Source organism: Aedes albopictus, chromosome 3 (assembly GCF_035046485.1).
Source record: "Aedes albopictus strain Foshan chromosome 3, AalbF5, whole genome shotgun sequence".
Classification (NCBI taxonomy): domain Eukaryota; kingdom Metazoa; phylum Arthropoda; class Insecta; order Diptera; family Culicidae; genus Aedes; species Aedes albopictus.
Window position 1 is genome coordinate 173,993,808 of NC_085138.1, and position 23,071 is coordinate 174,016,878.

Below are 23,071 nucleotides of genomic sequence, written 5' to 3' on the forward strand. Positions count from 1 at the left end.
TTCAAGCAATTCCGCAACCGGATCATGTTCTCCTCATCCCTATAGCCGCACATTCTCGTTGTACTCTCGTATGTTGACAAGAACATCGGCCACTCCTCAGGATTTCCGCTGAATCTGGGCAGATCTCGTGAAACGACTTGCCGGGCAGCTATCTGTTCCGGTGTGAGTCCCGCACGCTCTGCTGATGATCTATCACGAATCTCCGATGTTGGTTTGGGTCGTTTCGAACTTTTAGGAGTTGACTGCTTATTTGGCTTGAACCGTTCTGTGCTGTCCTCGTTTTCATCCTCCGACGACTCTGTGGACGAATCTGCTTCGCTGGTTTCTTCATCGCTGCTCGTTTCCTCGCTGCTTGACGACCCTGCACTGCTGGATCGCGAGCTTTCGTCCGTCCTTTGGTCCTTCAACCATGACGATACCTTCTCCGCTGGGTCTTGCTGATCACCGGCAACACTAGAACGAACACTTCGGCGCGACTCAGCTTCGGCAATTTCCTCAAGCAAACTGAACTTCTTCTGCAGCAATTCCCGCTTCCGCTTCATTTCCTCTTCCATTAGAGTCTCTTCCGCTTCCAGTTTCTTCAACTGCACTTCCAGCACCATTCGCTCCGACCTTCGCGACGAAGTTGATTTCACTGATTTCGCATCCTTTCTTCCGTTCGCCGTCGTCTCCTTCTTCGATCTTGAAACGACCTCCAGCTTTTGGCTAGTTTGCATCGCTCCAACATCTTGCTCACCCGCCTGACTTCGCTGTTTGACACCCGTAGTCACCTCGTCCGTCTTCTTCGCCTTCTTCTTGTCCCCGGAACGCCTAGCCGCCGCTTTGTACGACTTCTTCTCCTTCGCCTTCGTGCTGACTTTCTTGGCCTTCTTCGTCTTCAGAGATTCCAATTTCGAGCTCGATTTCTTCTGGTTCGCCGCCGCGGTTACGCATTTACAGCAATTCCAGCTATTCTGTTCGACCTCCTGGGTCACTCCTACACACACGAAATGATGCCAATCGTCACACGAATCACACTGGACCATAAGGCTGTTATCGGCCTTGTAGCAGGTCCGACAACTATTCGGTTCGTACGCGATTACGGTCTTTGGGTCATGCTTATCGAGGGGAGGTTTGCTATACGAGGAAGATGGGTTAGGTGGGGGGATTTCGGTATCTTTCGGGAGTTGATCTCCGGATTTTCCATCACAGTTGTCACCTGTCTTACCTGCTGTTTTTCCGTTTACCTCGGACATCCCTCTGCAGTGACGATTGCAGTGCTCTTCGTAATGATACCCGCACCGGGATGCCGAATACGTACACAGCCGTGGCAGCAGCTATCAACAATTAAACGACCTCGCAGGCACCGCCAACCGCCGTAAAACGATATTAGAAATTGTTGTTTCGTCAGCGGAATGAGAGTGCGTTTTCCAAGATCTCCAATAACCTTTATTGAGGGTATTCTAATATCCTAAAAATCATGTCATTATTTACGTATTATGCTTATAGCCAAACTATCTCAACAGAGACTTACGTTTTAGTCACACCTCATCCGCTCAAGATCCAATTATTTCGAGAATCTTATTCCTCAATATTCTCTATAGATACGGCTGCCGGGTCTAAAGTAAGAGCTCTATAGAGTAACTACTTGACTATATAAATTCACTTTTACCTGTAGTTCCAAATAATAATTGTACGAAGTAGGGTTATCTATCGGCGTAGGATAAACTGCATGAAATCTAGTAATAAGTATACTAATTAGGAACAAATTTAGTTTTAAGTTACTTCACATGATCCTTACTTGCTTTTAGCGATAAATATAATAATTTGCATGTCAATTTACCACTAATAATTTAGGATTAAATATCTCAACTTTGCTGCATGAGCATGTAATTCAGTTACGTAACAATGACTTTTGATTTCCGTTCCTTTATCTATTTATCATCTCCCTTATCAACCTTATCGCTGTCATCCATCACTCATCTCACTTTCATGGGCGCACGCTGGGTTCTCGTTAGGGGGTACGGTTAGAAGATATTGGAGAGCGATGCGGCACAGTGGGTCGCAACAAACATTATTAGGAATAGTATATAATTAAGCATTAAATCAGTCTGTACAGCCCAGCTGAAGACGGTGAAAATAAATAAATAAATAAATAAATAAATTAAATATAGCCTAAAATGTGCAGAAAAAACTTTGTCTTAGACCGCAAAGTGATCTGTGATAGTGTAAAAAGTTATATCTGAGCTTGTTAGTCTCGTCTTGATATTGATCAGCCTCCAGTACTAATGAAGGTGCTCAAGCAGTCAACTGAGAAGTCTGATATTGTTCAGCCCTTCTTATACTTAAAACATAACGTCGGACTTTGTGCTATCAATAAGTTTTAAGTCAATTCAAAGATGGCATTGATAAAATGCTTGCTTTTCTTTATTAATATCCGGATTCAGGAACACTCTGACTTTCGTCGACGGAAAGATTGTGAGAACATATGCGACGAGAAAGGCACTATCACCACTAGGTGGATTAATTTGGGTTTTTCTCTTAACCCTCGAACGATCGCGCTGTTGTATTTTGTACAGCACGTTGAAAAAATCTCGCTTTTTGTACTCTGAATTAGCGTGGTGCTGACGCAGGTAGTCAACCGCGCGAGTTACAGAAGGTTAAAATTCACATGTGAACATGCATGTTTGAGTTTGGCGCATCTTGCTCGAAAGCGACGATATGGTGCATGATAATTGTTACCTTAAGGGCGGACGGGACGGTCGGGGAAATATCCGCCATTGCTCTGTTGCTACTAAGATGGTAATCTCAGATTCTACTTCATATTTTGCAACAAAAACCTATCACTGTGTATGCTCACTTGCTTGCAGTGCATATGCTGATTGTTTCTCAGCATCTTCAGTGCGATAGAACTCGAGATTACCATCTTCAAAATCGCGAGACAAATTGTTAGAAAAAGAGGAAAGATAGGAAAAATAACACGGCGTCCCGTTTCACCTTAATGCTAGTTGAAAACCTCATATTTGTTTCATTAAGCTTTATAATATATTGTATTATATTGAATTGATAAATGACAACTGTCTAAAGATAAAACATTTTTGCCTTATTCTATTTTCAGTGGAAGCTTACAACGGCACCCATTTGCACCTACCGAAGCTGGAACGAAGGCAAATGGGAGCGTACCTGTGCATTGCATCGAACGATGTACCGCCTGCCGTTAGTAAACGAGTTTCACTCAGTGTGCACTGTAAGTATGTTGTAAGATTACACATTAAGTGGGTGCTAAGGACAAGATATCCTCAAACGTTAAATGGATTTCAGTGAGTCAAATGTTTTAGTTCCAAATTCAAGATCACCGCGCTTGTTTCTTTAGTAATTGAAAGCTAAACCAAATAGAGTAACTTTGGATATTTTCGGCAATATTGGTATCTTCGTTATGAGGCACTTTTGTCGTGTTAATTTGATTGAATCGTGGTTGCATACTTCATTTTGATTAATTGAAAAAAGATTTGAGGTCTACTTTGAATACAACAGGTTTTAGAAAAAAACCACGACGAAGCGAGCAAAGCTGTCGAAAATACACTAAGTTCCTGCTTTTTTCCTACACAGTAAAACTAAATGTTATTTAGCCGTAATAAGAACAAACAAACATAAAAAGTGCCTACTTAATGAATAATTAACCATTTATGGTGGGCGTAAAAAGGTTAGCAGGGCGTTTCAAGACACTCCACCCTAGAAAAATCAAAAGCCCACACAAAAACGTACGTTCTACGCGGAGGGACCACTGTTCATGCAAAACCCGTATACTTTAGCGTTAATAATGAATGTTTCCTTCTGTTTCATGATTGGTGCTCCGGCCGTCTACACCACCAGTTGCGCCCTCGGTGCGTCCAACAAGTCAGCTCCTCGGAGCCCCCCTGGGCTCGGACGTGCAATTGGAGTGCTCGGTGGAAGCGTCGCCCATGCCGGTGTCATACTGGCTGAAAGGTGGACGCGTACTGCCCACCAACTTTGCCGGCATCACCAACGGCAACTACGAAGCGGGCCAAGCGAGACCGGAAATGCTGCTCGATGGGTAAGGTCCAATATGTTTCATTTATAGTGTGCGCGGTGGATGGAATGCGTTCGGGCCAACATCGTCGGTACGTTTCATGCGAAAACGGCGCACTCCAGGGATGCTGATAATGACATCCAGGGTAATGTAGTTCTGGGATGTTCAGTAATTATGGAGGAGTTAGTTGCGAAATTGACCTACAGAAATCTTGAGTATTGAATTAACGCGTTCGATTAGCCGAAGACTGCAAGAGATTATTCAATTTGGCTAACACTTTGAATTGTTTCAGCACGTGAACCCAAAAATACACCAATTGACTCAAATATTTACGTGGATACTAGCAACAAGTCTCCCATTATGATTATCAAAAGACTTACAGACAAACAACACGATTTGCTGGATGAAAACTTCAATGAGAACACCGATTAGGGAGCGTCCATAAATTACGTTCTGCTTTAAGGGGGAGGATGGTTTCTGCAAAGTGTGACGACTCCTACATGAACATTTTTTTCGGGACGTAATTTATGGACGCTCCCTTATAACAGTCGATGAAATTTAAATTTTTATATTTTATTTGATCATTTGTGCATTTCGATTGAATAGTTCTAAAATTACTATGTTTTCCGTAATTCAAATTTGATTTAATTGTGTTTTTGATTTATTTCATGAATGTCAAGTAGGGTGTGTGTGCCATCAGTAATCTCACGCTCCCATATTCATCCTATTCGAAAACAAGCGATTACGGCACCGATTGATTCCGATCTTTTTGTTTTCATGGGTGTTCACTTCTAACAAAAAATACACAAATAAGAAACAAAACATACACCGCTTCAATCCTTTGTTTTCCGTAGGATGAAAATGGGAGCCACATGCTTAATAAGGGAACCAATACCTTACTTACTGCATAATGATATTATACATTTTGAATCCGCTTTTTTACATATAGGTTGGTGGTGCTCAAACTGCCTCCCGCGGGCCGCATGTGTGCCGCAAAGTTCACCATTGTGGCACGCAGAAAAAAAAATGAAAAATGCTGGCTGATCGTTTGAAAGTTATGAGGGAATCTTATTGCAATGCAGAATCAGTCGGAACATCCTAGGTCATCCAAACTGTTCTTGAGTTCAGATCCTAGAGTCTTCGTGTATGACGGTAGCTTCTCTCATCATTCAAAACTGCGATTTGTAATCTATCATGTCCAGTAAGTCCTCTTAAAGTTCAATAGTATCAGATCAGATGGGATATCCTAGGTAATCCAAAGTGTGCCTGGTTCAAATCCTGAAGTCTACGGGTAAAATGGCAACTTTTTTCATTATACAAAGCTACGATTTGTTATCTATCATGTCCAGTAAGTCACCTGAAAGTTCAATAGACAGTATCAGATCAGTTGGGATATCCTAGGCCATCCAAACTGTTCTTGAGTTTGGATCCTCAAGTCTATGGGTGTAACGATAACTTTTTTCATTATACAAAGCTACGATTTGAAATCTACCATATCCAATAAAACTGTTAGAGTAGAAAAGTGAAAGCAGCAGAAAGGCAACCAGTTCGATAAAGTATAATAGAATACATCTAGGCTCTGTACAATAGGTATAGCTGTCAAATGAAATCGCTCACGTAGTGCCCTAGTGGACAATAGAGCTGTAAATTAGGTTAAGTGATTAATTACAAAAAAAAAACTCTATAAAGCTGCAAAGTACGACTCGTGCTGAAAAAATCATCATTTTGCAACTTGTTGCATAAATAACTATTTGGAATGTCAATTTCTCGATTTTTGCTTAGGCTTACCATGCCAAACGGAAATTACAACGTTTGATTGCTTTGACAATTATGCACACAACAGAAACTCGTGTTTGATGAGCAAACTGAGATTTGAATTAGGTTTTCCTGTTAACCTTCTTCGGGCATTAAAAAAAAGTTACGAATAATGCAGTGGGGTCGTTATGACCCAGAAATTCAAACTCTTATAGAATGATGATTATTTTCACCAATTCAAAAGTCTTGTTTGATAGATAATTTCGTCAAAAATGTGTTGATATGTTGAAATAGTGGTTCCGGAAACATTGGCCACCGACAATCTGCTACACAGGGCACCATTTCGGCCATGTGGGATAGCACGACATGTTGCCAGTATTTGTGGAATATCTCGCGTTCTGGACTACTTAGAAGGATACTGTCTTCGGCAAAGTTGCTCAGAAGACTAAGAGCTTCACATAGGGAACAATTTAGTTCGAGAATCACTCACTGCGCGGCGCTAGTGTTCTTAGGAGCTTCCAATTCAATCTGAACGTCGTATATCTCGTGTGCTGGACCACTTAGAAGGATACTGCCTTCGGCAAAGTTGCTCAGAAGACTAAAATCTTTCGCATAGAAATCAATTTAGTTTGAGAATCACTCACTGCGTGGCGCTAGTGTTCTTAGGAGCTTACAGTTTAGTCTGAACGTCGTATTTCTCGCGATCTGGACCACTTAGAAGGATACTGTCTTGGGAAAAGTTACTCAGAAGACTGAGAGCTTTCACATAGAATACAATTTAGTTCGAGAATCACTCGCTATGTGGCGCTAGTGCTCTTGGGAGCTTCACGTTCAGTCTGAACGTCGTATATCTCGCGATCTGAACCACTTAGAAAGAAACTGTCTTGGGAAAAATTTATCAGAAGACTAAGAGCTTCCGCATAGGAAACAATTTAGTTCAAGAATCATTCACTATGTTGCGCTAGTGTTCTTGGATGCTTTCAGTTTAGTCCTTACGTCATATATCTTGCTTTCTGGACCAATTAGAAAGATACTGTCTTAGTCAAAGTTGCACATAGAATTCAAAACTTTCACATAAAAACAATCTAGTTTGAGAATCACTCCCTATCTGGCCCTTGTATTGCTAGAAGCTTCCAGTTTAGTCTCAACGTCGTGAATCTCGCGTGGTAGACCACTTAGAAGCATACGGCATGGTTGCACATATAACTTAAGGCTTTCACATAGGGAATAGTTTAGTTCGAAAATTACTCACTACGTGACACTAGTACTTTTGAAAGCTTTTAGTTTGCTCTAAACGTTCTAAACCACCTAGGTGGATACTGTCTTCGGCAAAGTTACTCAGAAGACTGAAAGCTTTCACATGGAAAACAAACTGGATTTCCTCACTTCACCCACTTAGAAGGATACTGTCTATGACAAAGTGTCTTTTTCACATGGGAAACAATTTAGGTCAAGCTACTCACTACGTGACGCTAGTGTTCTTGGGGCATCCAGTTTGGTCTAAACGTCGTATATCTCGCAATCTTAACCACTTTGAAGGATAAGTTTTTGCCCATAAGACTGAAAACTTTCACATTGAAATCATTTTAGTTCGCGATCCTCTCACTACGTGGATTTTTTTTTGTTTTCACTTAGTAAATGTCACGCTCTGAACCGCTTTGAAGGATATGGTCTTCGGCAAAAATGCTCAGGTTTCAAGATTCATTTTAGTTCGAGAATCACTCACTAAGTGATACTACAGTGCGAGAAATAAGTATAAAGACAGAGCCGGTTTCCACACAAAATAATCATGTTTAGGAATCAAAATCTGTTTTTTCTAGCGGTTCGATTGTTAGGGAATTTTGGCTGCAACCTTAAAATAACTAGATTGATTGATTGATTTGTCTTTATTTAAGAGACTTTCAACCCTTGGCTAAATAACTAGAATTTTGGCTAGAAATATAAATCATCATCCACAAAAACGTTTATATCGACTTTTCAGATTCAAATTTTTTTTTTTTATGGAAATAGTGTCTTTATATTTGTTTGAATCTAAAAAGTCGATATAAACGTTTTCATGGATGATGATTTATATTTCTAGCCAAAGTTATTTTAAGGTTGCAGCCAAAATTTCCTAACAATCGAATCGCTAGAAAAAGATATTTTGATCCCTAAACATGATTATTTTGTATGGAAAACGGCTCTGTCTTTACTTATACTTATTTCTCGCACTGTATTGTACTTGGGGTCTATCAGTTTAGTCTAAACGTTGTAAATCTTGTTTTAGGACCACTCAGAAAAAACCTCACTTTAACAAAGTTGCTTGGAAGAATAATAGTTTCTAGTAGAAAGCAATTTAGTTCCACATTTATTTCCCTACTTGGCCCTACTGCTGTAATGAGCTTTGATTCAGGGCGTTGCATATATCACAAACAAAATCACTAAGAATGACAACTGTTGTTGCAAAGAAGAATGTCCAGTTTGATCAAACGGTATTATTTCTCGTGTTTTGAACCACTTAGAAGGACACTCTCTTTGACAAAATTTCTCAGAAGACTTAGAGCTTTCATCTGAAAAACAATTCAGTCTAGTCGTCATTTATCCCGCATTTTGGACCACTTGAAAGAATACCGTTTCAGCAACGTTGCTGAGACGACTTTCTTCCAGAAAGTTCTAGATTCAATCACTATATTGGTTTAGTTCTGTAATAAGCTCTGAGTTTGGTCTAAGCGTCGTACATTTCACGTTCTGAACCATTTCAAGAAATACAGTTTTCAGAAGATTTGCTCAGAACAAGGCTCAGAAGCATAAAAGCCTTTTAATTTGTATAGGAGGTTTTCATGAAATCTCTTTGGGAATCGCCTATTGAAATTTTCCAGACAATTGATAGGAAGTTTTCCTGCAGTTCTTTCGGAACATTTCAATAATTCCTTTGAAAACACATTTTTATTGACAATTGGGTTTTTAAATTTAGAAAATTTCAACGATTTTATATTTTTAAATGAAAGAGCACCTTTTTCTAAGCCTCTATGATTTTTTTCAGATTTTTAGAACTTTGTTTTGATACCTAAAATCAATTTCAAAAAGATTTATTCAAATCACCTTTTGACAGTTGGGCAACTGTTTGACAGCTCCGGCCAGTACAAAATCCGACGAAGGGTGATTCGACAAATCGCTCCCATACAAACTTCGAATTGATTTTTAAATAGGTTTCCGGGCTCCAAAATTCATGAAAATTTGGATTTCGGCTCAGTTTGGCGTGCAGATTCAGAATATGGAATTATCTCAACATCGCTTAAAAAGCCAATTGCTTTGGAAAACCATTTTGCATTTTATTTGAAAATTGATTCATATTTTTTTACTTCGGAAAGTATTTTTAGAAATTGTTTTTTTTTTATTTTTTTGGTATTACCTTCGGAAAGTTTTTCTAGACTTTGTTGGCAATCCTTCAGAAAACTCTTTGTGAATTTTATTTTGATTTATTTGATTGCTTCGACAATTCCTTTAATAGTTCTCTCCGCAAATTCTTTGATATTATTTTTGCATTCATTTTTCAATACATATTTTCTTTGAGTACTTGTTCTGCAATTAGAATGGAAATGCATTGAAAAATTCCTTTGAGAATTTATTTGATAAATACTTTTAAAATTTCTTCCAGCAATTTCTTATTGATTCATTACTGCAGTTTGGTCAGTAAATTAATTGTGATATTACCTAGCAAGTCCTTTGGTAATTTCTTCTTCAATTTCTTTAGAAATCACACAGTAAATTCCCTTAGAAATGATCGGGAAATTACTTCAAGATTTTTTTTGGAAACTTTTTTTGCAATGCTTTTGGAAGTACCTTCGACAGCTTATTTGATATTCTTTATGGAAATTTCTTCTACTACGGAATTTACTTCAGGATTCCCTTGTGAAATTAAAGTAGCAATTTCTTTGGAAAGTCATTCGGTAATTTCTTGAGGGTGCCTTCAGCTATTTCAACATTCAAACGTGTTTGGAAATTGCTTTTTGAAATATTCTAAAATTTTTTGAGAACTTTTTGATTTTTGATTAATTTCTTGAAAACACCTTGATTTTTGGAAATTCTTCGATGAGATTTTCTCTGGCCATACCATTGTATTTTTTGTTCAATTCGTAAGGAGTATCAAATTGAATTTCCAAAGTAATAACAAACGAAATTATGTAAGGATTTTCTTGAAAATCTCCTTAATAAAGCTAATAGTAATAATAAGGATTTTCTAAAGGAGTCTCCAATGCTAAAAGAATAATGAAGATTTTTGTTTTAAATTCAATTTTGCAAAAAGCGTAGTAGTTTGCTAAATTTCCAAAGGGACTGCAGATTATTCGATTCGAATGCGAGATTATTTATTATTCGTAACTTTTTGTGGCGCCATTTTGTTTTCACCTTTGGAAAACATTTTTTAAAACTCGTTTCTGCAAAATATTAAAAGTCAAGAAGTTTCATTACGATAAGTTAACTAACCAAAGAGATAGTAATGCTTGAAATCGCGTTTTGGGTCATAATGACCCTAATGCACGACGAAGGTTAAATATTTTGATAAAAAGACGTTGAAATGCGTTCCTATTTCATCAAGATACTTTTGTGAACTTTTTAATTCTTCAGGGTGGCCCGAGCAGAAGAGAAAAACAACAGCATAACAAAATGCGTTATTTTGGCAAAATAACTGCATAACGGAATTAGTAATTTTCATGTTATTAACATAACATATTGAGTTATAAACTTGGCTGTCATAAGCGGCAAAATAACAAGTCACATAACAAAAATTTGTTCCTGAAAAATCAATTTAATAACATGTTTTGTTAGTGGCAATAACAACTTAATTACAGTGAATTTGGGAAATATTTCAATAACAAATTTTGATATTAAAGAGTTATTGTTCGAAAGCAAAATTTGGGTAAAAACTAACTTTTTTTACTCATTTTTGGGTAATTATTTTAAGTGTGTTATTCTATTTTTAGAAAATAACAGGTCACATAAAAAAATTTCGAATTCAATATAAAACTTACAAACATGGACGAGATTTGAACCTCCAATCCTGCTATCGTAAATTTTCAGTCGCCTTTACCAATGAGGCTATCACAGCACTTGCAGTGAGGGACGATAGAAGCTTTACTGGTTCTACGTATTGCCAGTTTCCCCATTCCCCCATTTCATGTTTGCCAGTCGCAGGACAAAAATAGACAGAGATTTGAATGCAAGATCAAACAATGAACCTCTCTCTCTTACCAACAGCGCTATCGCGGTGCGCAGACATGTGCACTGTAACACTAATAACAGTGGTGGCATTCGCATGGCCCGTCGTCGGCTGTTTCGGAACAAAGAGAACGACGAAAAAGTTGCTAGTCGACTATTTATGATTGAGCTTCGTCATGGGGTGCATTTTGGCGGTGACAAAGATTCTTTCCAGACGGAGATGATTTTTTTTAATTTTTTGTTTTGTTCGCGTTGTGAGAACGGCGATTATACATGTACCTACGTGAGCGAAGGTAAAAGGTAATTATATCATATGCCGATATGATTACTTCTGCAGAAGCTGTTTAGTTTTATTCTGTTTTAGATTATTTTTAGTAAGATATTTATGGCATAATGTCAAACAATATGTGATCGAATAATAATAGATCGAAAGAAAAAAGTTATAATAGACAAATGCAATCATCATTGAGCAAAATTGTCTGTATAGTTGACATTTTTATTGATTAGAATTATTTAGTAGGTACCATATTTGCTATCTCCACTCTCACTAACATTCATTACTTCGTAATACATAGTCTGTTCGGTACTTTTTGAAGTTATAATTAGAGGTTAGAATAGCAGTACTGTTAAAATGACATATAAATTCAACTAAGTTTACTCAATTTTGAGATAAAAAAAAACTCATTTGCAGATGTATCACTTTTTGAAGGTAAAATTTTACTTAACCTATAAGAATTGGGAATCGTAGAAAAGTGATAGGAATTTGGCACCGTAACGGGACTGGGATATTGAAAGAAGGAAATTAACACAAAGATAAACATATCAATAGCTATGATGCTATATTTACCCAAAACTCAAATTATAGCAATGAATAAAATAAAAAATACGGAAGAGTCTGATGAAATTTCTAGAAGTTGCAAAGTCTTTATTTTTTACTTCATAATATGAAACAGCAGACAATAAAATAAAGAAGGTAAACTATGTAATGGTTATATCTGCGATAAATTTTCTCCGATTTTGACAATATTGATCTCATTTGATCCAGATTAATTTTTTCCATCAAAACAAATCCGACTGAACCGATCTGGTCATCGTGAGTTAAGAAAAAACCCGAATTGCCATACACGTGGAATATTCCATCGACCAGCTGCAATTGGCTTCTTTAGTGGTGTTGAGATAATTCCATATTCACAATCTACATGCCAAACTGAGCCGAAATCCAAATTTTCATGAACTTTGGTGCCCGGGAACCTATTTAAAAATCGATTTAAAGTTTGTATGGGAGCGATTTGTCGAATCACCCCTCGTCGCATTTCGTACTGGGCGGAGCTGTCAAGCAGTTGCCCAGCTGTCAAAAGGTGATTTCAAAAAATCTTTTTGTAATTGAATTTAGGTATCAAAATAAAGTTTTAAGAATCTGAAAAAAATCATACTGGCTTAAAAAAAGGTGCTCTTTCGAATAAAATCAAAAAATCAATATATTATTCTTAATTTGAAAACCCAATTGGTGATTGGTACAAATTAAGTACCTTACCAAGAAAAAAATGTTAAATTTAAATTTATACGTTCAATATGTAGTCCGTCCAAAGTCTTACACCGTACATCAAACCGTTTTTAATTAGATTTTGTTTTAGATTTTATAGAGGCATTTTAAAATCTTCTCCTGTGTGGTAGGGATAGGATTTTTCAAAACACCATCGTTCTTATTCTTCTTCTTCATGCACCATCAAATCACCAATAGCATATCTGCCCAGCCTAGGCCCAAAGTATTGACTTCAAAGTAATCATTACGAAGCATAAATGTCAATTTCTTGATTTTGCTTTGGCTGACCAAGCCAAGGTTGACCGTAGCATTTTCATAATTCAAATCTCAATTTGTTCATCGAGCACATGTTCTGTTGTGCTGCACGTGGATGTCAAAGCGTTTTCAACAGTGTAATTACGAAGCATGTTTCACGAGAGACCATATCTTTTCAATACGCTAACTCCACAACAACGCCGATATTACTGCGCCACTTGGGCAGTGGCTGGTATTTTGGGTACTTTTCAGCTACAACTCAGTCAATTTCAGAAATTTAGCAAAACCTCGCGCCGCCCAGCAGGGACTTTGTTTTGTACACATTACAGCACCTCCATGTCACGTAATATACCACACCTCTTATCAAATGTGATACCGTAAGCGTACCATACTTTGCACACCTAGGGCCTAACTTTGCGCACTTTTCAAAAAATCGTTAAATAGTTTTTCTGGTGCATTATGCAAACTTTTTCCCACGGAATACTAGCTAATGATATGGGGCATGCACTTTGTCTCAGTTTGGATGTAATGATAAATGGAAGAGGAAGACAAATTGATGAGTGAATATGCAGTTGCTTTCCCTAAAATGCTGTAAATAACGTTGTAGAATGACGTAGGTTTTGTTTCAAAATTTGTTTTAGTTTAGATAGCAATACCATAAAGTATTTGTGCACTCTCAATAATACAATAATAACCAAACTTGTTCCACAACAGAATGTAATATTGAAATGTTATTTAAGGGCTGCATACCTATTGCTTGGTCATAACAAAATAAGATTGTCCAACGAAACATGTTATGGAAACGTAATGCCTTGATAATTGAATAATAACAAAACAAGATATAAAAACAGGTTTTGTGATTTCGTAGTTATTAATTTGATATTCCCCTCTGCTCGGGGGATGCCAATGTTAAAAGTACAACACTCCCAAAAAATCTCGCTCGTCGTGTACAGCGCGAGCGCGGTTCAGGTTAAGGATAAAACAGGCGTGCGTTCTTAAATGCTAGATGTCTAGACCGTGATCATTTCTCAAATTGATATTATGCGGCTAAGATGCTTAGAAATACAGGAGACAAATTCACCCAGCTTAGATAGTGCTACGGGCTCTCCAGTTAGCCTAGTGGTAAAGGCTATGGATCGCCAATCCGGAGACGGCGGGTTCGATTCCCGTTCCGGTCGGGAAAATTTTCTCGACTCCCTGGGCATAGCGTATCATTGTACTTGCCTCACAATATACAATTTCATGCAATGGCAGGCAAAGAAAGCCCTTCAATTAATAACTGTGGAAGTGCTCAAAGAACACTTAATTGAAGCGAGGCAGGCCCAGTCCCAGTTGGGACGTAGAGCCATAAAGAAGAAGAAGTTAGTGCTACGGATTTCAGTTTGATTTTCTGTTCCGCAGAATCGTAGCTTTACACGTGGCTTAGTTGTTTTAATTGAAGGAAAAGTGATACCGAGTCACGGGCTCGAATCATACACCAGAACCAAATTGTTTTTTAAAATTCATATTTCAATTTGTCAACGTTCATTTAGTTGTACCTGTACCTTTAAATTAAGATTTTCTCGCCTTTCCAGCTGATTCAAAACATCCTTGCATTATAGCACAATTTCAAGGAGAATACCGTAATCCGGGGTCAAATTGAGCACTTCAAAACAACTTTTGCGGATAACATCAGTGCCTGTTCAAATATTGCCAAAAGAATTTCTGTAAAACCAGTACCCAGTGGATCTCCATGGAACAATGTGACAGAATTTTGTTCAACAAATTTAAACTTTAAGTTAAATAACTTCAAATATCAAAATATTGGAAATGCCACTTTCGGGCGAAATTGATCAGTATACAATTAAGCATCGGTTGGAAAGGAAAACTTTCTTCACCGCTAAATTTTGCTCTTCTAAAACCAAATCACGCTTTTAAAATCTCACAACTGGTGAATTTACTACTTTAAATGCAAAATTAAATTTTGAAATTTCCCCTTAAACGCCTAAAGGTAGGCAATTTCATTTAAAATAAGTGATTTCTATCACAAAAAAATGGCTATTTCTTTATAAAATAAACTTTTTATAACTACATATTTCATTTTCAGATTAGCTGCATAACATCCCTACCAAGGCTCCACAAAAATGTTAAAACAGAGAATTCACGGGAAGTCCTATTAGCAATTGATTGTTTAGTAGAAATAATTTCAGCCAAATGAGAAATACATTGCAAATTCCTTGAAAAAATAAGGCAAAACTAACATTTTCTAAAAAAAAATAAAGAGTTCACACTCATCTCTAGACATCTACGAATCAGATGACGTTGAAGGTTTAAGATCATTACGACGCTTAAGAGTTCCAAGTATCGAATTACAATGTAGTACCCGAGTGATCAATTTCACCCCGCTGATCAATTTGACCCCGGTTTACGGTACATGGAATGTCTGAAAAATAATAATGCCGAGATGACAGCAGTCGTCTTGTAGGTGTTATTGATAAAACCGTACAGCACATTTCTTAAAACACGAATTACTTTTTCCATGCACCAGATGATTTATAAAGATGAAATCATGAAAACTACCAAAAATCGAAATACTCTCTCTTACATGAAATAATTACTGTATCGGACCAAATCCAGACAAAACGCACTACTCTTCCATGAAAAACGTACGGACGATGGCTATTCCGCGTGTACCGATTGCGGATGCGATCGATTTGATGCTTCGATTGATGTAACCTGTGCTTCACTCTTTTTTTTTTATTTTTTACTTTGCAGGCCTAAATACGGAATCACCGAAGAGCGGCACGGATTCCGGACGAATATGCGCCTGGTGGTGCGATTTTTTTCGCCAAATGACGTCGGTACCTACCATTGCGTTAGTACCAACTCGCTGGGGAGGGCCGACGGTACGATGAGACTGTACGGTGAGTTGATGGGCGCCATTCGCGTTGCTTTTGATCGACCAAACTTTATTCCCTTTGTCGCTGTTTTTTTTTTCGTGGTTGCTTCTTTGTCGCCACTTACTTTCAGGGACGCCCCAAAACCGTCCGCACGTCGTCGGGGTGACGGGGTGGGCGGAAAGTACGGGGACGACTATCTTATGGTTTGCGGTTTTTTATTTTCCTGTCACGTTCTATATTGGCACACTTTTCTAGGAGCCCGATGGTGGGAAGTGTATCAAAAGCATTTTAGCTGACTTGTATAAGAACTTGGCAAAACGTAATTCGGCTAAGGTGTTCGTCAAGGAATCGTTGTCATTGCCAATTTCAGCCCCGGAGGGAGTATCGAGAAAGTTTCGGCATTGAGTGAGTGGCCGGCTAGAGTGGGGCATGACATGTCAATAATTCATTGATTGGCAGTAATACATTTCGAGGTGAATGTTTTGTCTAGATATTTAGGTGAATTTATTCAAAGTGTGTAGCAAACAAATGGAAACCGGGTGATGAATGAAGTAATGAAGTTTATTTGGAAATGGTAGTTACAGTTGATGACTTCAGTGGTTTCAGCGAGTTTCTTTAATCTGGTCATATGGATATGGCCATACAAGTATAAGCCAATGTGACAATGGGATGAGTACCTAAACCATTTGATAAAGGATCGTTCAACTAAATCAGTTAATTAATTACCTATGTCTGCGGCTAAACCAGCCGAGTGGAATATCGTACCGATTAATGAATACTGTATGACAAAGTTGTTTGAGCGAAAATGAACACCATGCTGGTTTTATTGCGGACTTATTGTTCTTTTCCGTGTGCTTCGAAGTCCTTCATAAGTGTGATTTATTTGGGTTGAAAGCGTTCTTATAGTGGTTGTCAGAAGATTGTTAAGGAAAACATTCTTCGATTTATTAGCAGTTTCATAAAATAAGCCATGAAAATCGTTACAGCGGTAATCTTTACAGCGTATTAGACGCCAATCACGTACTATCCTCGATTTTCTCAAGCATCAAACGGTATTATCCTTGATTTTAATCTGAGATTGAACTTTAGTTCGATGATTTTGATTTTGGCGCACAAAAAATAAAAAAAAAGCTTCGAGAATTTCTCCAAAATATTTTCTGAAATGCTTCATTCGTCGAACATTCTTTTAGGATTTTTCTAGTACTCCTCTGGAGGATTCTTATAGTTATTCTTTCGGAGATACCTTCAAGAATACTTTCAATAATCCACCAGCAATAACTTCGGTAACACCTCCACGAATTTCGTCGAGGATTCCTTCTGGCATTTTTGCACGGATTTCTCCAGAAACTTCATCGGAGATTCTTCGAGAGATTCCCTCGGCGGTTCCTTTCAAAATTCCCGCAATGCTTTCTCTATGACTTTTTTCTTAGTTTTTTTTTTCAGAAAGACCTACATAAGTTCCTTCTCGGATTTCCCTCAAGAGTTCTGTCTGGGATGTCTCCAACAATTTATTTAGATTTTTATGGGGTTTCTCCACATACATTTCGTATCTCGAGGATTCCTCTGGGCCTTATTTAGGATTTCCTTCATGTATTTCTTCAGGAATTCAGGAATTGCTCCAGGAGTTCTGAAAGGAATTCCTTCGAGGGTTCTTCTTTTTGTGATGCTTCCAGGAATATTAAAATTCCTTCCGGAATTCCCATGTGGATTACTCTAGGTTTTTTTTCGATGATTACTTCAGGAATTCCTTCGGAGATTCCTCCAGAAATTCGTTCGAGAATTCATCCTGGAATTCCATTGAGAATTCCTCCAGAAATTCGTTTGAGGATTCCTTCAGGAATTCCTTTGAGGATTCATCCAGGGAAGCCTTTGAGGATTCCTCCAAGAGCTATCCCTAAGGGAATTGCTTGAAGATTCCGTGGGTGAATTCCTTGAGAATTCTCTTAGGAAATTTCTGCGGATTTCTTTTGAGTAATTCTTAAAGGAATTCCATGAGGAAGCTTTGACGTGAGAAATTCCCCCATGTAGAAATTTCTTAAAGATTCTTTGAAGAAATTACTTAAGAATCCCTGCCAAAATTTCATCAGTTATCGCTAATGGAATTCTTTGAAAATTATCTGAGCAAATGCTCTAAGTAATGTGTGTGGGAATTCTTTGACGATTCTCTAGTGAAATGTCTTAAGTGATCTTTGAAGGAATTTCTTGTGGGAATGGCTTGGATCATCCCTGAGGGAAATTGGGAGATTATTGAGGATTCCCTGATGGAATTTCTGTGGACAAATCTTGGAGAAATATCTGGACTCTCATGAATTTCCGGCGGAATAACTGAATGAACTCTCGGAAGAATTTCTGAAGCATTTTTTGCGGACGTTTTGGTCGAATTCCGTAGGATTTTTTGGAGAAACTCCGTGAGTAATTCCTGGGAGAATTTCCGAGCAAATTCGCGAAAGAATTCCTGAATAAATTTCTTGAAGAATTTCTAGATGAATACCCGGGGATATTTCTGGAAATTTTTTGGAGGAACTTTTGGATGAATTCCTAGAGGGTTTCTCGAAGAATTCGCGATTGAATTTGTGGAGGAATTCTCGGGGAAATTTCTAGAGAAATTCCCAGAGGACTTTCTGGAGGCATTACCGGAGGAATTTCTGAATGTAACTTCAGAGAAATTTCTTGAGGTATTTCTTGGAGCTTTTTTGACAGAATTCACTGAAGAATTTCGGGAGAAATATCCGAATAAATTTGTGAAGGGCTTCCCGAAGATTTCTGGTGTGATTCCTGGAGGAAATTCTGCAAAATTTAAAGAGCAATTTCTGGAGGAATTTTCAAATAAATTTTGGAAGAATTTCTGGAGGAACTCCCGGAAAAAATTAAAGGTTATCTCGAGGAATTTTTTGGACGAATTCCCGTTAAAAATCCTCAAGATTTTGTGGGAAAATTCCAGGAGGAACACCTCGAATATTTTCTGAAGAAATTCAGAGCAATTTTTGGAGGAATACCTGGAGGAGATTCTGGGGGACCTCATGGAAGAGTTTCTTGCGGAATTCTTGGAGGAACTTCTGGAGAAATTTCCGGAGTCATTTCTTGGTAAATTTTTGAAGGAATCTCTGGATGTGTTTATAAAAAAAAAACTAGAAGAATCAACAGAGAAATTTCGGGAGGTATTCCAGAGGAATTTCTTGAAGATTTTCCAGAGAAATTCCCCGAAGAATTCCCTGAGGAAGTTCTCGAGAAATTTACGATGGACTTGGTGAAAGAGTTTCTGATGTTTTTCTGGAGGTATTCCCAGCTGAATTTCTGGAGAAATTCCCAAAGTAATTTCTAGAAGATTTCCCGGAATAATTTGTGGAGTAATTTCCAGAGGAATTTTCCAATCAATTTGTGGATCAATTTCCAGTTCACTTTTTTATTTATTTATTTATTTATTTATTTATTATATTAATTCAACTGACATTAATTAGTCTTATTGAATATACTTATATTAAGATATCAAAAATACTGAAGACATAAACAAACTACAAAAAAAAACAGAGATACATAATTCGTATTATCACACCATATAAACTACAAGAAACAGAGATACATAATCACTTTAGCAACATAAACATTTTAAAATCACTGTTCATACATTTACATATAGTACAAAAAATCTACACAATATCGGGCTTCCAAGTACATTGTTTTCTTACGAATTCTCGAAACTTAACATTTTTTGGCCAAGTAGACGATCTCATAGCGGAAGGCTTCAATCTATTGCTTAATACAACTTTAAATGATATGTAATCTAAATTATCACAATCCACCCATCGCGGAACAAGCTTCCGTACATGTTTACATTCGTTGTCGCAGGCACCCAAACATCGAGAAACCATCCGTTGAACATCTTCCTCTGATACGCTCGCGTCAATGTTCGTCAGTAATAGGGCAAAACTCTCATCAAGAGCATTTGGAGAAGAGGTTGTCTGTTGTGATCGTGTAAGATCGGTAACATCAGGCACAAGTGGCATTACACGATTGGGGATCGTTTCCAGTTGCGGCGATGAACGAGGAGTTGAATGTCGTATAGCTGAAGAAGTATCCGAACCTGAAGAGCATGTAGCATTCGAAGCAAGAACGGACATAATTTCTTCGACCTTAGATTTCAATTCATCTACGTCATGTTGCAACACACATTTTGAACTGCACACCGGGCGGCATTGCTCGGTTGGTTCCTTGTGACTCTCTCTCCACTGAAGAAATTGGGAAAAACAATCGTCGCACAACCAAAAACTATTCCTCTTTGGCGGTGATACAGCGGCAAGCTCTTCATTGTTCAGCCCGACACAAGCAGCGTGATAAAGCCGTTTACACAAGCCATTACAATAGAGTTGCTCTTGCCTTGCGACGTTGTGAAGGCATTTTTCGCAATTCATGATTAGTTCGATGCACAGTTTTATTACAGTTTTATTCACAGAACAATTTAGAGTTCTTGTAATGATCAAACTAATTGTCGATGAATGCACTTTCAACAAACTGCTTTGGAAGATTTTTCGTTGCGATTTTTATGACAAATAAAGCAAATTTCGACGAGCAGAAAAAACACAAAGTCGAACGGCGACCGACGTACACTTTTTTCAGGAATTCCCAGAAGAAATTCTGGAAGAATTCCTGGAGAAATTTCTGGAAGGATTGCCGGTAGGATTTGTGGAGGAATTCCAGAGGAAATTGCCGGAGAATTTTTTGAAGGCATTCATTCCCTAAGGAATTTCTAGATGCATTCCTGGAGGAATATCTGGAGCCATTTCCGGAGAATTTTAGAAGGAATTTATACATAAATTCATAAAGGAATTTCTAGAAGAATTCCCAGAAATATTTCTGTAGGTATTCCGGAGAAATTTCTTGAGGATTTTTTAGAAAATTTTCTTGAACAATTTTCTGAGAATCTCTGAAGAAATTCAAATGGAATTGCTGAAGTAATTTCTGGAGCAGAATTTCCGGAGTGATTACATGAAGATGATTCGGAGTTTTTTGTGGAGCAATTTCCTGAGAAATTTATTGTGGAAGTCTTCAATCAATCCCAGAAGAACTTCTGCAAGAATTCCTGATAAAAATTCTGGAAGAATAGCCGGTAGAATTTGAGGAGAAATTCAAGGATGAATTTATGGAGGAATTTCTAGAAAAATTGCCGGGAAAATTTGTGGAAAATTTTTCGAAGAAATTTTGTAAGGAATTTCTGAAGAGAAATTTGCGACTGAATTTCTGTAAGAACTCCCGAAGAAATGTGTGGAGAAATTCACGAAGGAATTTCCCGAAGTTTCCGGAGGAATTCTGGAGAAATTTCTGGAGGAGTTCACTGAAAAAAACTCTGGATTTATTCCTTAAGCAATATCTGGAGAGGAATTCCTGAAGAAACTTTTGAAAAAATTTCCGGAAGAATTTCTGGAGGAATTCTAAAAGGACTTTCTCTAGCTATTCCCAGAAAATTCTCTGAAGGGATTTCATGAAGAATTTTCGGAGGTATTCCAGTAAGAATTTCAGAAAGAACCGGTGTTATTTGTGGAGGAACTACCGAACGAATTTCTGGAGGAATTCCTAGAAGAATTTCTGGAGAAATTCCCAGAAAATTTCAGGAATAATTCCCGGAAGAATTTCTAGAGGATTTTCCGAAAAATTTTTGAAAAAATTCCGTGGAGAACTTTTGGATTAATTCCCAGAAGGGTATTGGAGGAATTTCTTGAGGAGGAATTCGTTAATGAATTTCTCTAAGTGTTTCTGTAGGAATGCAGTAAGTGATTCCCTGAGGATTTTCTGGAATAATTTCTTCGAGAATTTAGACCTACAGAAGGTGTTTCTGCTAGGGAAACCTTACAGAAATTCCGATATAAAATAACTCCTAAACTAATCAAAGAAAACAATCTTGGAAACACGCTTCGAACTACTTCCCAGCGAACTCCTGGAGCAATTTCTGAAGGCACTTCTGTAGGAATTTCACAAGAATAGTTTACGGCAAATTTTGAAATCCTTCGGAGAATAATGGGGAATTTTGGAATGAATATTGTGTAGATTTTAGGCAGGAACATCCAGAAAACTAACACAAGACCCCCAGGGACCCGAAGCAAATCTAGAAAAGAGCTTCTCAAGGAATCCCGGGTAAAATGTGTTGCTTACACACAGCCACCGGATGAGGTTTCACGGGTTTTTCTGCTCTTGCTGTTGGCGAAATATAAACTGCCTAGTGCATGCTATCAATCGTTCATTCCTGTTAACTTAACTTATGTTCGAGATTCGAAATTCTAGGAACATCTGCAAAACTTCAAAAGCAGATTTTTGCAGCAGAAAGCTCGTGATGTTTTATTCCGTGTTCCAGCTGCAATTCTCGGATACTTTTTCAAAACGATGTCTAATACACGCAAATCCTATGTTGATACGTCGTTTTGAAAAAGTGTCCGAGAATTCCTGAATTTGGGCTGCAATAGATCGACATTCCAAGCTTAAAATATGATAGATGGCTCTTTTTTGTGTGGTAGTAAAATCAAATTTTCTCGGTGAAGAAACTGTTCCGGAACATCAAGTAAACACAAAACGTTGTCTTTTCAAACCATTCTTGATTTCTATTCACTAACTTTTCACAAAACTATCCCGTTTTCTAACAATTAACAATTTTCACGATTTTTTCATACGATTTGACAGTTCTTGACTACCATGCTTCCGTGAGCTTGAGGTGAGAATTTGAGAAATTTGATAACCGAGAGTAGCCCAGACGATGCATTGAATACAAGTGATGGTGTCGCCGCCGGGCTGTCAGCGCTGGAAACTTGATGCTATAAAAGTTCTTGCATGCAATTTTCACTGCTGGCGCCAACTGAGAGCAATCAATAAAAATGTAAACATCAATCATTCTATTGACATTTCCGCGAGCTAGATTATCACGAGAGAGAGGATGACTGCGTGCTTCTTTTGTCAAAACCTCGCTTGAAGGGCTTTGGTGCTTATCGAATGGAGTATTAAAATTTAATCTGGATTTTTATGATCGGGATTAAATCTCGTATTAACTACGTTCGTGCTTATGACCAGGCCCGGATTAGGGATTGTGGGGGCCTGGGGCCCAAGCGGTTGTGGAGGCTCCTCGGAGGTACAAGTGCGATGAGCAATACAGTTTTATTTGTTTTTGAGCTGTACTTGAACCAAAAATGGTTTTTGTGGGGGCCCCTAAAATGTGGGGGCCCGAGGCCCTGGCCCCCGTCCCCCCCCCCCTCTTAGATCCGGCCCTGCTTATGACCATTAATGGAGTAGTATTAATGCGAAATATCAGCGAATGCAAATATATTGCCACAATGGTTCTCTTCAATCCATAATAACGTTTTTAAGAGCACTAATCTTAAACATTCGTGAGCAAATGCACCAGATTTAGATTATCTGTCTGTAAATCTGTATCAG

The 23,071-nt window shown here is 38.0% G+C and overlaps 1 protein-coding gene across 1 annotated transcript in view; it reads left to right on the forward strand.

The window, feature by feature from the left end:
- The window catches only part of LOC109433434 (lachesin), a 315,576-nt gene that overhangs the window by 254,692 nt on the left and 37,813 nt on the right, over positions 1-23,071 (forward strand). Inside the window, exons 4-6 of the mRNA XM_029862736.2 lie at positions 3,098-3,226; positions 3,853-4,054; positions 15,534-15,682. Coding sequence (XP_029718596.1) covers positions 3,098-3,226; positions 3,853-4,054; positions 15,534-15,682 — 480 coding nt within the window. The remainder of the gene's footprint in view (positions 1-3,097; positions 3,227-3,852; positions 4,055-15,533; positions 15,683-23,071) is intronic.